The sequence below is a fragment of the Mus musculus genome, chromosome 6 (assembly GCF_000001635.26).
Source record: "Mus musculus strain C57BL/6J chromosome 6, GRCm38.p6 C57BL/6J".
NCBI lineage: Eukaryota > Metazoa > Chordata > Mammalia > Rodentia > Muridae > Mus > Mus musculus.
In genome coordinates, this window is record NC_000072.6 from 5895783 (window position 1) to 5911913 (window position 16131).

The following is a 16131-nucleotide window of genomic DNA, read 5'->3' on the forward strand; positions in this document are numbered from 1 at the left end:
GTTCGTGTCATGGTAGCCAGAAAACAAAGAGAGCAAGAGAAGGTACAAGAGGCCCAATGACTTCTTAAAGGATACCCACCAAAACCTAAGCATAAGCCAGAAAACAAGCTTTCAACACATGGGCCATTGGGGGGCATGCCATATCCAAAACATAGCACTAGGTAGATCAGAAAATGATCAATGACATTTTAAAGTAGCATGTTTTGTTGTGATGGGGAAAAAAAAAAAAACCACTTTTAGAGACACCCAGCTGAAATGTTCTGAGGGGCCTGGAGGATAGAGGAATCCTTACTGTCAAGGTAGAGTGTGAAATGAGACTTAAGGAACTGGAGGTCACTAAGATCAGGTCTGAAGGACAACTTGTCTACACATGTGGACATAATAAAGCCTTGGAAGCCCTGAATACCTGAGGTGCACCTTACCTGTGTGTCTTCTGCCAAAGAAGGCTCCCGCAGACCTGCTCTGCTGCTTCTTCGACCTTTTTGTCTCTAGTATTAGCTCTCAGTAAGGACTTCCCTTCCTTCCTCCATAAAATGGCAGCTCTCACCAGTTCCCATGCTATTCATCTTTACCACCAGCAATTCTTTAACCCATTATGCCCTCTACATGTTGTTTTGTCTTGTGCATTGTTACTTCCCCCAATAAAATGCCAGCAGCACAAGGGTAGGACTTTTTTGCCTATTCATGGCTATATCTCTAGTCCCTAGAATAGTTCCTGGCACCTAAAAGGATAGGAGGGAGGTTACGTCTGAGAGGAAGCCATGAACCAAATGTCAATCAGTATTTGTGTACCTGACGAGTGGATTGGGACACATGTATGCAATGTGAACAAAAGAGAGGATTGGTACAGAGGAAACACATTTGTACATTTTGAAAACAAGCCAGTTTTCCTCTGCTTGGAATGGAAACAATCGTATGTGTTCCTATGAATGTGATACATGGTTCTGTTCCTAGAGGAGCTGTCTAACAGCAATGTTTGTAGCCTGAGTTGGGATGGAGAAAGGTTGGAGGCAAGCACCCCAGCTAAAGGCGACCATAACAGTAAAATACAGGAGCTATGCTGGCCTTAAATAACCCTGAAAGGATTAAGAGAGATATACATTAGAAGAGTATCCAGTGAAAGAGAATTTAGCAAGAATAGAGAATTTTTATTTAACATAACTAAGGAAATAACTAAATCAATGCAATTAGAGAGCGCTTGACAATGGAATAGCCTGCATGTGGCATTGGCGTGGTAACTGATCCGGCACTGGGAACCAGAGGGAGGATGAAGAATATCAGGGATAGAAGATGCCATTTTCTCCTTGGAAACGAGATCTTTAATGGGAAAATAATGCTTATGAGCACCTTCTGCTTTTTTATTCTGATTTCATAAATCAACACAACATCAAAACCATTAACACCTGGAGGTCTTGACGTAGCTATCTTCCTTTCAGACATAGCTCCAGTTATTGCTAAAAGTTAAAGATTGTGGTACCTCTGCTCCTGTTACTCCAGCTTTCTTTCTCACAATCAAGTCTCCCACTAAATGGAACTACAGGAATATATGTCTTCAAAACAATAGATTAGTCAAAGTATAAAATTGTCCAAAAGGAGAAGCAGGTGACAAAGGAGTTTAAATCTACAGGTCAAACATATGTGCCCTTCTATCTAAGAAGCTGGAAGGTGCATTTTCAACTGCTTTTGTACAATGTGTGTGTGTGTGTGTGTGTGTGTGTGTGTGTAAACAGGGATGATAAGCAAAGCCATAGAGATGATATCCTACACAACTGAAGCAGGTCTTCTTCTCACAGAATACACTGGCAATGATGCTTTTTTAGAGTTGAGCTTGTTATGCCCACTTGGATAAAGAAAAGACTGACTGAATATAGAGGAGAGGTGAGAGAGGAGAGGAGGGGAGGTGAGGGGAGGGGAGGGGAGGGGAGGGGAGGCGATGATAGGATATGATAGGCGAGGAGATGATATGACAGGACAGGAGATGACAGGCTAGGAGAGGAGATGTCATGAGGCTTCAAGAATGTAACGCTCTCTATATTTTCAGATGCTCTTACCCTCTTAGGTCCAGAAAAAGCTGATACCATTAGAGGTTAATTTATCTGGGTTACCATAGACTGATACAACAGTGTAAACTAACTCATGCAATTGTCTTCTGTGGATGAAGGGTCCGTGATAGTCTGGAAAGATTTGGAGACATACATGGTGATATGGAAGGCTAAAGACAGAGATGATGGGTGTGGTGGTGCACACTTTAATAGCAGCACTGAGAAGACAGAGCAGGTGGATCTCTGTGAGTTTGAGACAAATGTGGTCTAACAGCAAGTTCTACACGAGGGCTACACAGTCGGCTACTATCTCAAAAAATATTGATAGATAGATAGATAGATAGATAGATAGATAGATAGATAGATAGATAGAATAAGAAAGGCTAAAGAGTGGGGTGTTCCAAAAACACACTTGGCCTATTCCACATAGAAATGGACCAAGAATTGTCTGACTTGAGAGATAACTCGAGTCACGTAACAATGGACCTTAAACGTTACGCTAATAGAGGACTATTGAAAATGTTTAAAATTGAAAACTGATGGAAACATAAATCAGTCAGCCCTTCTTATCTGAAAACATGGTATGTAAAAGTTACTCATGGTTCCTGACTGAGTACTTTTGAACAATGCATTGTTTGCCACACATACTGCATGATCCCTTTTACCTGTTCACTATGTATTAATTACACATAGTATGTATAAGCACAACCATACGCTTTAGAAACACCTACTAAAGCACTCTTTGCTGGCCTATCTTCCATTTGAATATTTTCTTTCATTTCCTCTCATTTGCAATGTCTTGGGTGACATTCCAACAGGAAGTAAACTTTCCAAGGACTATCATGTTAGAACCTTAGGAGAGAAGTGATGTGGCCAAGAGTGTTAACAGGGGCGCTCTGTGTGATGAGAAATGTATGTTTTCTTTCCTCTAGCCAAATTTTTCTAGTCCAGAAAGTGAAGGTTTATTCAAATATTAGCATGTAATATATTTAACAAAGTGCTTACTGAAAATCCCACAAAATATGTCTTTCCCGCATACTTTTAAAGCACACATGTGCTCACCTTGGCTTGTGTAAGCATTGAGCGGTACATGTTATACTTTATTTTGGCTGCTGTGACATGTATTAGAAGGGTGGCTCTCTTCAGACTCTGGGTGAAGTTGGCAAGCTGTATACAGACTTGCTCCAAGGATAGGATGACTCTAGTGAGCGCTGTACAAGAGCCTTTACTATCTGTTGTGCAAACACATGGGGGAAATTCACAGCTCACTTAGAACTCCCCTTGGCCACCTAGTCAGGCATGGTTAACATCTCGTTCTCTGTGGTTGAGTCTGGCCACGGCCAGCCTTTTGGTTGTTCCCTGACTTGAATCCTTCCCTACAGCCTTCCAGCTTCCATTTTGCCTCTGTAATCTTAAAATCTGAAGGTATCTCTTATTCTTAAAACATCGTGTTGTTCTCCAGAACTGACTAAGAAGAAACTTATGCATGGGAAGTCAGGCTGCCCTTGAAAGACATGTCAGAGCCAACTGGGATGGATAGCAATATGGTTTCAAATATCTTATTTAGCATCTGGTACCTTGTATTTCTTTTGAAATCTTAAGAAATTTTTATGAGCAGAATATGATATACTTGTTATAAGAACGACACCCTACATGGTATAATATATGACTAATGTCCAGAAAAATGATCTTTCTTTAGTATTATTAGTATCATTTTTATTCATAGTATTGGTCACAAGAGTTCACATTGATGATGCTAACATCAGGTAGAACTTTGAGTAACTCATTTTGGTTGTACAGAGAGATAAATAAACCTCACTTAAAATGCTTCCTCTGAGACATCTCTTAGAGAGGTGAACAGGGAAGTGTCAGAAACAAGGAGGAATCATATAGATTCGCTAGAGTTAGAGCAGCACCAGAAAGACAGTGAAAAGAAAGTAGACTTGAGTCCAATTTGGAAGTGGAGTTGTCTGTTCTCTTCCATAGGCCCTGATTGAAAACAGAAATGAGCTTCTTCTCCTGGATCCAGCTGTGATCCCACGAGAATGTGGTAACAGTTGTCAGAATTGGAGAACTCAGTGAGGGGCACGGGTCTGAGCAGAAGTTAGGTGAGATGCCAGAAGGCCTAGTAGACCCTGCACCCTAGCAGGGATTTGTGGCCCAGGATATTAATTCGGGGGTGAATAGAAGACACAAATGTACATATTATTCAAAATGAATGCCTGATATGCCAAAGACTAAAAATATTTCTTTAGATGATCTTTTTAATAAAAAAGAAAGCTTAAAGAAATAGGTCTATTTTTCAATCAAAGAGTTTCTTCTGAGTATCTTCTGAGAAGAATTATGACATAAAATGTTCAAATACAGAATCATATAAAAGTGACAAGAGCTTTTCCTCTTTAGTTGAGAACATATCAACAACAGCAAACCTCAAGGTTGAGGGAACATTTCACATAAGCAGGAGGAAAGATTGTAAGAGCCAGAATATGGTAAGGACTGCTGGAAAGAGTGTCTCCTGTATGGGACCCAGTCATTGTTCCCATAAGCTCAGCTACAGCTCTGACCACCTGCCAGAGCCCTGTACAACACTGGCTTGTCACCATTTTGTCATACATGGCAAAGGATTCATGAGGCCCCTTCTTCATCAAAAGTCTATTTTTAAAAAGGACATCAGAGATGAAAGGGGAATTTCTGGGAAGGATTTCAGGGAGGGGAGGGGACACGCAAGGGTAGTAGGAAATAAAAATAGTCCCAACTAAGTATATACCTATAGAAAATCCTGAACTATCATACCCAGCTGTAAAACTTACGAACTATAAAAACTACCTGCCATGCAACATATATACCCACCTGTGCCATGATGGCCCTACACATAAGGGAAACCAATTGTTCTCTGACTAGCTTCAAGGTCAGCTTCACAGGACTGTAAGCCCCATCAATAATAAAAGGAAGGTTATAGGCCCAATGAGGGAACTTACTATTATTATTTAATTAAATTGACATATCACTAAACTGTCTTCTAAATAACTACATTTATGCATATAAGCAAATGCTACACTCAGCTTTAACCAAAAATACTTCTCGTTGCAGTGAACAAAGGAGAATATAGAGGGACTCATAGCTGCTCAAGATGCTATAGGATGACCTGACCTTAAGCAAGACATTTATACCCTACCTCTAAGGCTCAGGAACCACTGCTGAAGAAGGGCTAGGAATAGTGAAAGAGTTGGAAGATAAGGACTACAAAATGGTGTCTTTTGGACATGGCATAAAAATTGCAGTCATGAACTCACAGCAACTGCCGTTACTTTTACTGGGCCTTTGAGGGACTGGCTCAGCTGTCAGTGATGGATGAGGAGAGGACTCATGGGTCCCCACCCCTTACTCTTGAACTATTGGCTATTGATAGGCTCTGGAAGATATGGAGTCATTGTCTTTTTCTTCAGTTGGGCACCCACTGCTGAGCTCTGCATCACTCCAGTGGATCTCCAAAGACATGGACCCGGTTCAACTCAGAGGGTCGCAAGCCAAAAGAAATAGGCAGGAATGTGGGTAAAATTTGTAGGGGAAAAGGGAGTTGAGAGGAGTGGAAAGGAGTTATGAGAGGTAGAAGTGCAAATCACTAGTATGTAATTATTATGTTATATGTATATATATGTATATATGTATATATGTATATATATATATACATGAAATTGAACAAATTTCATTAATAAAAAATGAAAATCTTGAAAAGTAAAAACAAATAGCATTCCTCTCTCAAATGGCATCCCTCTCTACCTCTCCATGTGCCATCAATAGCTCCTTAGTGATTAGAGCTGTCTTGGTGTCTTTGACATTTCTTTCCCTTTTGGAAGCAGTTTCTGCTAATTTTATGAGCCACGAACTCTTTTATGAACTCCAATATTCACAACTTTTCACATTAGAATGGATGATGTAATGCAGTTTAAATAGCAAAATAGCAATCAGCTTTCTTAGGGGTGTATAAAGTGATCTTCCAGACGTTGACCTGTTCAATTCAAAGCCCTGTGGTAATTGATTTGGGCCTCCCACTTTGGGCAGCAGTTGGATGCCCTTTGGAGACCAGGATGGAGTGACATGGCCCTACTCTGCTCTCTCCATCCATTTTCCACCTGACCCAGACAAGCTGTCTCCCTGAGGTGGCAGATGAAGGAACCATCGCCCTCTCCTGAAAGGCAGCAACTGAGCAGCAAAAGCTGTGGCCAGGCCTTCAGCCCTTCTCACCCTGAGGTTTTACAGGTCCTGGGAGGACTGGGAAAGCAACAACCTAGTGACCTTGTAAAACAGAGGACCTCCCTGTGTTCTCGGGGCTCTGGTTGCAGGCAGCAGGCACCAAGTCCAGCGGAATTTTCTAGAAGGAAGTCTGGGGCTGACACCACCTCTGGTGGAATTTATTAGAAGGAAATCTGGTGCTTATAGAATTAACAGGAGACAGATGGAACAGTCTATAAAAGAGCCATTGACCAAGGGAATCCAGGCCTAGGTCCTCAGGTACAATCTTGCCAGCATGTTGGGCATTCATGCTCTAACATCTTGATGACTCTAAATTTATCCCAGTTGTCGCCTTCATTTTACTTCCCAACGACAAAGTGTGAGTTGGGACTATCTAATCTGTCTGCCGAGGTCTTGCTTTTATCCCACCTCCCTTCTGGCTTCAAAGTTGCTCAGGGCACTATCTTCTAGACAGGAGATATTCCCAAACAGTGATAAACCTTCCACTAGACTCACTTTCCAATATTCCAGCTCTTTAAGGCTAGAAGGGCAAGTTGGGTAAAGGCAACCGAATGTGAAAATTGGCTGCCCTGGCCTTATCTGAATCAAGGATTAGTAGAGGAAACTCTTCCAGAGCTCACACACGGGCCAGGCGGTCCTGTGCTGAGCATGTCACGTGTTGTTGCTGTATAAAAACCATAACCCCTGCGCCTTTCACAAAGTCTCCAGGAAGGAGGACAGTAGTTGACAAAGAGTTTTCTGACCAGGGGAATGACTGTGGCAACTGGAGGTGGCAAAACATGGCTGCTAAATGAAATCCTGTGTCCAAAAGATGTCATTGTATGAAGAGAGCCCCTAGGACACAGGTAACTAACTTCTTCCACTCACTTTAACTTCTTGTGTGAATCCAGCTACAGGAAACCATACAGGGGTGGTAAAGGTTTTTTTTTATTTTTATTTTTTTCCTTTCCCTTCAAATCTCCAAAGAAATGTAACTGGGAATGAATGAGAGGCCCAAGTCATACATCAGTGGTCTGCAGAGGGTCTACATAAATCCTTTTCCTTAGAGTTACTGAGCTGTTTTGAAAACGGTCTCAACAGAAGTTCTTCCAAGTGCACCAGAAAGGAAACCAAGTCTTAAAGAGAAACAAACTCACTTTGCTCAGCAAGGCAACCACACCGGGAGTCAGAGAAGCAAACCAGCCGCTTGTGTTTTCCTTCCTCAACAAATTCACTGAAATGCTTACTTTATGTCTTTAAAAGGCTGATAGACAAGGAATTTTGTGGCTACTAAAAATTAATACCTACAAATGGCTCATAACCACTTTAAAAGAGGTGGGCACTTTACGTTTTTCCTCTCTGTTGTCTGAAGTTCTTTATTGTGGTATTTTGCATATTGCATATTGTAAACACAGTACACATTTTTGTGCTTCTAAAAAAATACAAATTGAAAGCACACTCTCTGGGGAAGAGTTTTCTTCTATTTTAGGAATTAGAATGCAACTTTCCTGTGTTCTTCTATGCATAGACTACAGCATTGGATCACAGCCCTTTGTCTGGCCGAGCACCTAGTAGAATAATATTTTTCTAATAAACTCTTCATTGCTTTCTATTGTAGTAGGCTTTTAAACTCTTCTGAGAACCATTGTTTAAAATCAAAATCCTTCTATCTGGGAAGACAAAAATGAGCTACTATTTAGAGATGACTAATGTAGTCATTCGATGAAATGCCTCCAGTTTTGAGATCGTGAAGATGCCAACGTATAGATGAGACAGCTCTATCGAAACCAAACTAACTGAATGCGCACCTTGACCTTTTTCTTCATAGAATGAGAGAAAAGACGTGGCTCTCATCTTACTTCCTCTAGACTTTTGCACAGCTCAGTTCCTCAGTTCTCAAGGGTCACCCCATGTAGCTTTTCCTGGTGAAAATTTTTTGGTGGGGAGGCAGCCTTCCCAAACCAGAACACTGGCTCCTGTTACCCTTGATAATGTACTTTCTCCATGCTTGGAAAATGTCTCTGATGCTTAGCATCTGCTAAAAAGTCTGTGATCCTTAGCATCTGCTGGCATGGTGGTACCACAGGACTGGGGATCTTACACGGAATCTGTACCAATTTAGTAAATGAACGTGTAGAAGGGAGGAGAAGGAGGGATTATCTAAACTCCATTAGAACCAACGAAATAAGCTACCTACTTACGTTACTAGAGTAAATGTAATACCGTATTCAAAAATCCATGAGAACAGCTTTCGGTACTTTTTCTCATTTGTATTTATGAGTTAGGTTTTCCTGTGATACCTTGTTCTCTAAATCTCCTATGTTTCAGTCAGTGGTCCTGAATGCTCCCCTAAAGGAAGCAGGTGGAGAGAGACCCACATTTGCATAGAGCAGAAAGGGCACCGGTTAACATCTGGCCAGTGGAAGTTGCCTGGGCCCATTTGTGAGAGCTCATTGAATTCACATGAATTCATGAACTGTTCTGAATTTGTAAATGCTGTTGGTCTAGGTTGTTTTCTCCCAGACCAGTGGCATTGACTTTGGGGGTCTGTCCCGGCTTGTTTACTTGCCAGTGGCATTTGACCTGGGGTTAGACCCGTATTTAACCCTTTCCTGTAGGTCAAAACCAAATTGATTTGACAAAGATGAAATTGGAAATGAGTCATGTGTGCCCCAGGTGTCCAGTGCTCAGAAAGCACTGCAGGTGGAAGCATTTTCAGACCTGTTTCTGGGCCATCTCCAAAGAAGCTTCAGAGGTCATGAAGGTAATTCCAAGACATCCCATGTGGTCAGGGTCTGGGGAGGAACCTAACAGGTGCCCCCTTGGTGCAGTTTCCCCAGCAGGTTAGGAGGCTTTCAAAGAGGTCCGTGTGGAAGATAATTTATTCATGTATTCATGAGCATTTGTCTGGCATTTTCTGTGAAGTGATTTACTTCAAAGTTGCCCTAAACGACTGGAACTTTGCACTTTATTTTACCTCCCACCATCAGCCGAAGACTTTGATTTTTAAGATGAAAAAATTTTGCATTTTTCTTTCTTCTTTCTAGAGGATGAGGAAGATGAGGAGATGGTAGAACCCAAAATTGGTCATGATTCTGAACTGGAGAATCAAGAAAAAAAGCAGGAGACAAAGGAAGGTAAGGAGACAGAGAGAGGTATGGTTGGCAGATACACTGGGTCACCACTTGGTTGTACTGTTTTCTTCTACCAAACTAAGAGACAATAGAAGCAAAGAAAGCTGAAGCTCACATGCCCTTTGTATAAGATTTTGTATGACAACTCAGTACATTACCTTTGAAAACAGATGCTGGAATCTCCAGGTCAAGAATTGGTTGCTTCTAGGCTGTGGCTGAAATGAATAAAGTAGAAGCAACTTAGGTGATAGTCACAATTTCATAGAATGACTACTAAACATAGAGATAACATTGCACAAACTGCCAGTTGCCATGTTAGAGCAGAAAAGATAATCATGAGGAAAGGAGCAGCTGCAATTATTTTATCAATTAGTTCTGAAGGGTTTTTGTTTGTTTGTTTGTTTAATTTTTTATTAGGTATTTTCCTCATTTACATTTCCAATGCTATCCCAAAAGTCCCCCATATCCTCCCCCCACACACTCCCCTACCCACCCACTCCCACTTCTTGGCCCTGGCGTTCCCCATGGGCTGGAGAGATGGCTCAGCCGTTAAAGGCTAGGCTCACAACCAAAAATAGTTCTGAAGTTTTATAAATGCTCTACATAGAAACAGTAACAGCAATCATCATTCTACTGACTAAAGGGTTCTTCCACAACTCTGCACATGCTAGGACAACTAACCACATATCTCAGTGATAACAGTTACTAACACTGGGGAGTTAGTTCAATGGTAGAACAATTTTTTTTCATAGTAATTGCAAGGCCCTGAATTCAGATCTCCTCACTAGAAGGGAAAAAAAGACAAAATAAAAACTGGCATTGATTAAGGGCTTACAATATACTTGCCTCTCCTCCAAGCAGGTGAAAAAACAGTCTACTAATCAAAATGTCCTTTGGATGAGTGTACTATTATTATCATTATTGTACTGGCAGAGAACTAAGAGAGAAAGATTTTAAAAACTGCCCCAGGATACATAACTTATGAGTACATTAGCCAAAATATAGGTTGAAGCTTGCATGAGCTAAAACTTAGGTTGAACCTACAACCTGCATGTTATACCATAGTGCCATGTTCATGACTTTTCTTTAGAAATTTCTCTTGCTTGTTTACTAAGACAGACAGAGTTTGAATTGTTCTTACTGAAAAATGGCAAGTGGTCCCTGAAGAACTGGGAGCAGGCTTTAAAAGATTCTCCTGAACATCTAATTAGTCTTATCAAGTGCAGATCAGCATAAACCTAATGAACATCTCGGTTCATATTGAAATTTTTTAAAATGGCCTTGGATCTGGCTTGGTGCGGGTCAAGTTCTTGAGTCGAGAGTTTTATAGGAGTGTGCCTTGCTCCAGTTCCTTGCATTCTCATGAGAAAAATCCATTTGGTCTGACTAGCTGCCACAGACTGCACCCATGCACACTTAGTAGAATCTTGTACAGCTACGAAGTGGTGACACTTCTTAACTTTTAAAAATTGTGTCTTGAGGCTAGAAAGAAGTCTACTTAGTTCAGAGCACTGTTGGTCTTTCAGAGGACTTGAGTTGGATTATCTGCACCGACATAGCAACTCACAGCCATCTGTAACTCCACTTACCGAAAATCCAGAACCTTCTTCTGGCCTCTGTGGGTACCAGGCACACAAGTGGTGCATAGACATACATGCGTGCAAAACACCCATACAAATAAAATAAAAATAAGCAAATCATTTTAAAAAGAGAGCGATTAAAAAATAAAAATTGCCTCCTGCTAAGTAAGGCATATTTGAGTTCTGTATGTGTGTTTAGCTTTGTCTTGATTATATTTATGCAAACTAGGTTATAGAAAAACCAGCGTAAAGTAGTGAAGCAAAAGTAAGGGGTCTGCAGCCAAGGTGCTTGGATCAAATCTTGGCTCTGCCACTCCTTAGCTCCATGATCAATAATGACTAACTTGGCTGATTTACCTTCTTTTGGCTCCAGTTTCCTCATCTGGCAAGCAGAGATAATACCTACCTCATGAGTTTGTTTTTTAGTGTAAGACTCAAAGGGGCCAGTATGGAACAACTTGGCATGAAATAAGCACCGTGGAAATGTTTGCCAAATTATTATTAGTTGTCTTGCCTTACAGTACTGGGTCTGTAACTGTGCCCTACACATGATGTTATGGCCTTGTGTGCCCCAGTTCCCTGAGCTCTGATTCGCCATAGCCCATAGCTTTGAAATCAAAAGATTCAAACAGTTTGGTTTTTCTTTTCTTCTGTTTTGGAGAGCCATCGATAAGGCAATTACCATGCCCAGTTTCAGGCGTCAAGGAGGTAAGGTTCCAGGAAGGACGGAGAACAAGAGAAAGATTCAGTGTCTTAACAGCTGCATCCATAGAAGGCACTGGGGTTACCTTGTCTTTCTGAGAAGCTCGAAACAGATTCCATAAGGAAAGACTTCACATCTACACCTATACCTAAAACATCTTATTTAAAAAAAAAAATCAATGAAGTGAATGCCTTTATCACTGGTAAAGCCAGGGAAGAAATAAGCCAGGATCTACTGAAACACATTCTGTTTCCTTTTGCAAAACAGCTTAAAACATGCCCAGTGATATCCAGCCTCCAAGTTCTTGGTAGGCCTTGGCAGGGACTCACCACTGCCATGCCACCCCCAACCCCAACCTCCAGACCCTCTTCCCGGCAAAGTCAAGCCCCTCCTTCTTAAGATCCAAGCAAAAACACCCCTCAGTTTTAACTGCTCCCCCATGCTTATGGAGTTGATTAAAACCATACTAAAAGTCAAAAAGGAGCTTGAAAGAACATTTCCTGTCACCCCAGCACCCTGTGCCTTGTTCTCCATTAATGACGTTTCTGCAAATTAGCACATAATGGGTTAAAAGCATGTTTGTGTTAGCATCAAACTATCTGCCCCCCCCCTCCAACCCCAACCCCTTTAAGCAAGACAGTATTTTGCAAACCTTTAAAAGAATCTGTAGCAGATCTAATTGTGGTGCCATTCACAGGACTGTGGAGCAGGGCTGTGTCAGCACTTCCAGCAGGAACCCTGCCTTTAGGGGACTTAGTACTCAGCCATAAAAATTTGCTCTGGGCTAAAACTTGACATACAGCTCCAAACCAGGGAACACATTTTTGGGAAATCTATCTATCTCTCCACCCCTCCCTCCTTCTCTTCCCCCCTCCCTCCTTCTCTCCCTCCCTCCCTCCCTCCCTCCCTCCCTCCCTCCCTCCCTCCCTCCCTTCCCTCTTCTTCTCTTTCTCCTCTTCTTTCTCTTCCTCCTCCTTCTGTTTCTTCTTCTTCTTCATGAAGAAAAATATAGTAAGACACGGAAAATTCAATATGTACTAGGTTTTTATTTGTTTGATTTTTACATAGTTCTCCATCTGACACCAAGATGCCTTGAGGATAAAGGAAATAGTTTTGATTTACTATTTTGTCATGTGCACTTTCTTGCACAAAGAATATACAACATTGCAGGTTAGCTTTTTAAGTTTGCATCAAAACTCTGGAACTCTCGAAATGTGAAATGTCCGTGTCAGGTTAAGGAATTCAGAACAGGAGGATTAGAGCTCTCAGTCCCGTAAATTCAAACGAAACGTTAAGCCTCAAGTTAGCTTCAGAGTCTGTCTGTGTTAGTTTCATTGGTTCCCTGCTGCTGTTTATGAACTGATTGTACTGTAAAATTTCCATTAGGGCCATTTGCCCCAATTTCATCTCATGTTTTCACTGGCTGCATGGGATGCTTATTTTTATCTTTTAGATTGTCTTGCAAAACATCTTTTAAACACCATGTTTTTATATTCCAATGTAATGCTGGATTGTAAAAACAAGGCAAGCCATTTATTAAGTGGGTATTTTACATATAAATCTAGACTTAAAATGAGATTAAGGGTCTAGGGAGGTGGCTTAGTCAATAAATTCTATGCGATGCATACTTGACCTGTGTTTGTGTTCCCAGCACCCATGTGCAAAGCTAGATGCAGCAGCCCCTTGCCAATAATTCAGGCATTGGAGAGGCAGAGACAGGTAGACCCAGGAGCTAGATGGCCTTTTCTAAACAACTGATGAGGTTGGGGTTTCCTGTCTCAAAAATGGAAAGTGATTAAGAAAGACACCTGACATTGACTTCTGGCCTGCACACACACACACACACACACACACACACACACACTGAAATTAAAATATTCAGTATAAGTTGTGAGCTTCATTATGGACACTTTGTCTTTGTAGAGGCAAATGTTCTAAGAACCCTAGAAACAAGAGAAAGAGGATATAGTAAATGGAACAATTACAAAGAAGAGCTAAATACATATTTGTAAGAAAAGTCAAGAACGAGAAAAAGAAAGAAAACAGAGCCAGTGGGATAGAACCGTCTTAAAGGGTGTGTGAAAAATGTAAGATTTCATACATAAGACTAAGGAGAATTAACACTATATAATTAAGTAATAAAAAGCAGATCCTGAATAAAATTTGTACTAGATTTTAATTTTGCATGTCACAAGCTCATATAAATTCATGAGCGTGGTTCATCTTTTCCATAGATGTTATTCAGGCTAACTGTAACTGAATGCATTTATAGATTGGCTTGTTCTTTGGATACTATGTAAGTCATATGTATGTAGTCTATTTTTCACACAGATTCTTCTTTTCAAAGAACACTTTAAATGCATAAAGAATTGTGAGCCATCAGCTCCTGAAAGGAATTCTTTATGTTTTATGTTATGACATTTAATAAATTATTAAATAATCCATACCCACATTTTGCTCTGATGTGGCTTTTGATGATAAATTAATTCTATCTTTTTTACATCTACCTTGAACATATTTTAATATATGTGTGTGTATGTGTATGTATATGTATGTATACATGCATATCATATAGATATATACAATTCATTGGACTTAAGAGACAGGAAGAAGCAGCAGAAAGATATTCCAAGGGGAACTTGGGAGTGTATCTGGGGAAAAGAGACTGTTGACTGGATTTGTTCATTTCTGTATTTAAAGCATAGAGGACTTCACTAACACTTTGTTTTTCTGTCTTAGGTTTTATTTCTTGGTTCCTCTTTTAACTAGGTACTCCATTAGTCTCTCATTTCTATTGTAACAACACCAATTTAAATATTTTGTAAGCATTGTAAGTTCAGTTTTAATCAAAAGTAGGTAGGATTGTATTTAATTTGTAAGTTGAATATTGTTTATGACTTTTTGAAAGCGCTCATCTGCACGTGAATGTTATTATTTTGTGCAAACAAATCATGTCATTTGATCCCTGTTAGACATCAAAGCTGAGCATAAAGTGTATCCTTTGTTTTGATTCAGTAGCAATTTGATTTGGGGCCAAACATTGCATTGTTAAGGATGCTGTCTGGAGAGGCGGCTGGTTCGCCTACCTGGACTCAAGCCTCTGCAAGGTCACTTTGATCAGCCATTTATGTTCCTCCCAAAGAAGAGGTTGTATGTCCTGAAAGCTGAGATCAAAGTGACAATAAGCTGTAGGAAAGAAAAAAAATTACGGAAAATTACACAGATAGTATTTTTTATTCAAGGTAATAGACTCGTAAGAGGAGATACAGGGTGAAATAGATGTGGTTCAAAAAGATAAACAGAGAGTAGATTTTCTTGTTGTTTTTTTTTTTTTTTTTCTTGTATTCAGAGTAAAAGGCAGGAGGGTGAAGGATGAAAGCTCCTGCTGCTTTGCTTAATTCCAAGCACGTCTTGAGTCATCTGTGAACAGGAACCAAGCCCGAATCTTTTTAAAAGACATTTTGCTTGGCCCATGCCAGCTTTGTTTGGTGAGGGTAACTCATTTATTAACAATATTAACCAAACCAATTGGACCTAGAATTTTATGGCTTTGGTCTTTGTTTCACCTGGTTGCATTTAGTAGCTTTCCTGTACTCATCAAAGAGATAATTCAAGCTTCACCAGGAGGCTAGGAAAATACAGATACATTGGTTCTTAATCGCTTATTCTTGATGCTTATCTATTTTGGGGTTGTATATACTTTTTATTTTTAAACTGAACTACTGCTCAGAGTTTAAGCTCAAATTAGCAAGAGTCAGAGCTAGAAAGTGGCTGGTAAAATGGTGGTTTGGTAGCATTCTCCTCATTATTTAATGGTCTCTACCAAATCCCTTTCTGAAATCTGAATCTAGACATCACCAGCTTCCTCATTTTGCAGACTAGCATCTGGGCAAGACTTCACAGTCGAGCGTGAAGGGAATCTTGGAAAGCGTCAATACACCCAGCAATTTTAGGGCTCTGGCACCTTAGAGGTCTAAGAACTGTTTCTGATTCTGTTCAGGACTGCCAGAGGTGATGAGTGGGTTGTGTTCGCAGGTCTTCTGCTGTAGTTGAGAAATCACATTTTGCCATATTGTTAACCGGGCAGCATTTCTGAAGCATGAATCAGCGCCATCAGAATCAGTCTCATTTTTTTTTACTATTATGAATGGAATCTTGAGTCTTTTCAAACTCTCGGTGGAAGGGTCTGATGCAAGGAAGGGGGAAGCCCAAAGGGAAGAGGAAAATCCCCTGCTGTGATTCTACACAAGGGCTTCTTCATCCTTCAGATTTCTTAGAACAATGCCTTGAAATGTCATTAACCAAGTTGAATAAAACTTCTATAAAATACTATGTAGCAGCTGGCTGTATCTAAAAGATTCCCCATATCGTGTGGCCAGGGAGAGCATGGTCCTGATTGTGGAGATGCTCAGAGGAAGCTAGTTCATCCAGGACACTAA

The 16131-nt window shown here is 40.5% G+C and overlaps 1 protein-coding gene across 9 annotated transcripts in view; it reads left to right on the top strand.

Annotated features, from left to right (window-relative positions):
* The window catches only part of Dync1i1 (dynein cytoplasmic 1 intermediate chain 1), a 302440-nt gene that overhangs the window by 170183 nt on the left and 116126 nt on the right, over positions 1-16131 (top strand). For all 9 annotated transcript variants that reach the window (XM_006504982.4, NM_001191023.1, NM_010063.4 and 6 more), the window contains one exon: positions 9323-9412. In XM_006504982.4, the coding sequence (XP_006505045.1) occupies positions 9323-9412 (90 nt within the window). The remainder of the gene's footprint in view (positions 1-9322; positions 9413-16131) is intronic.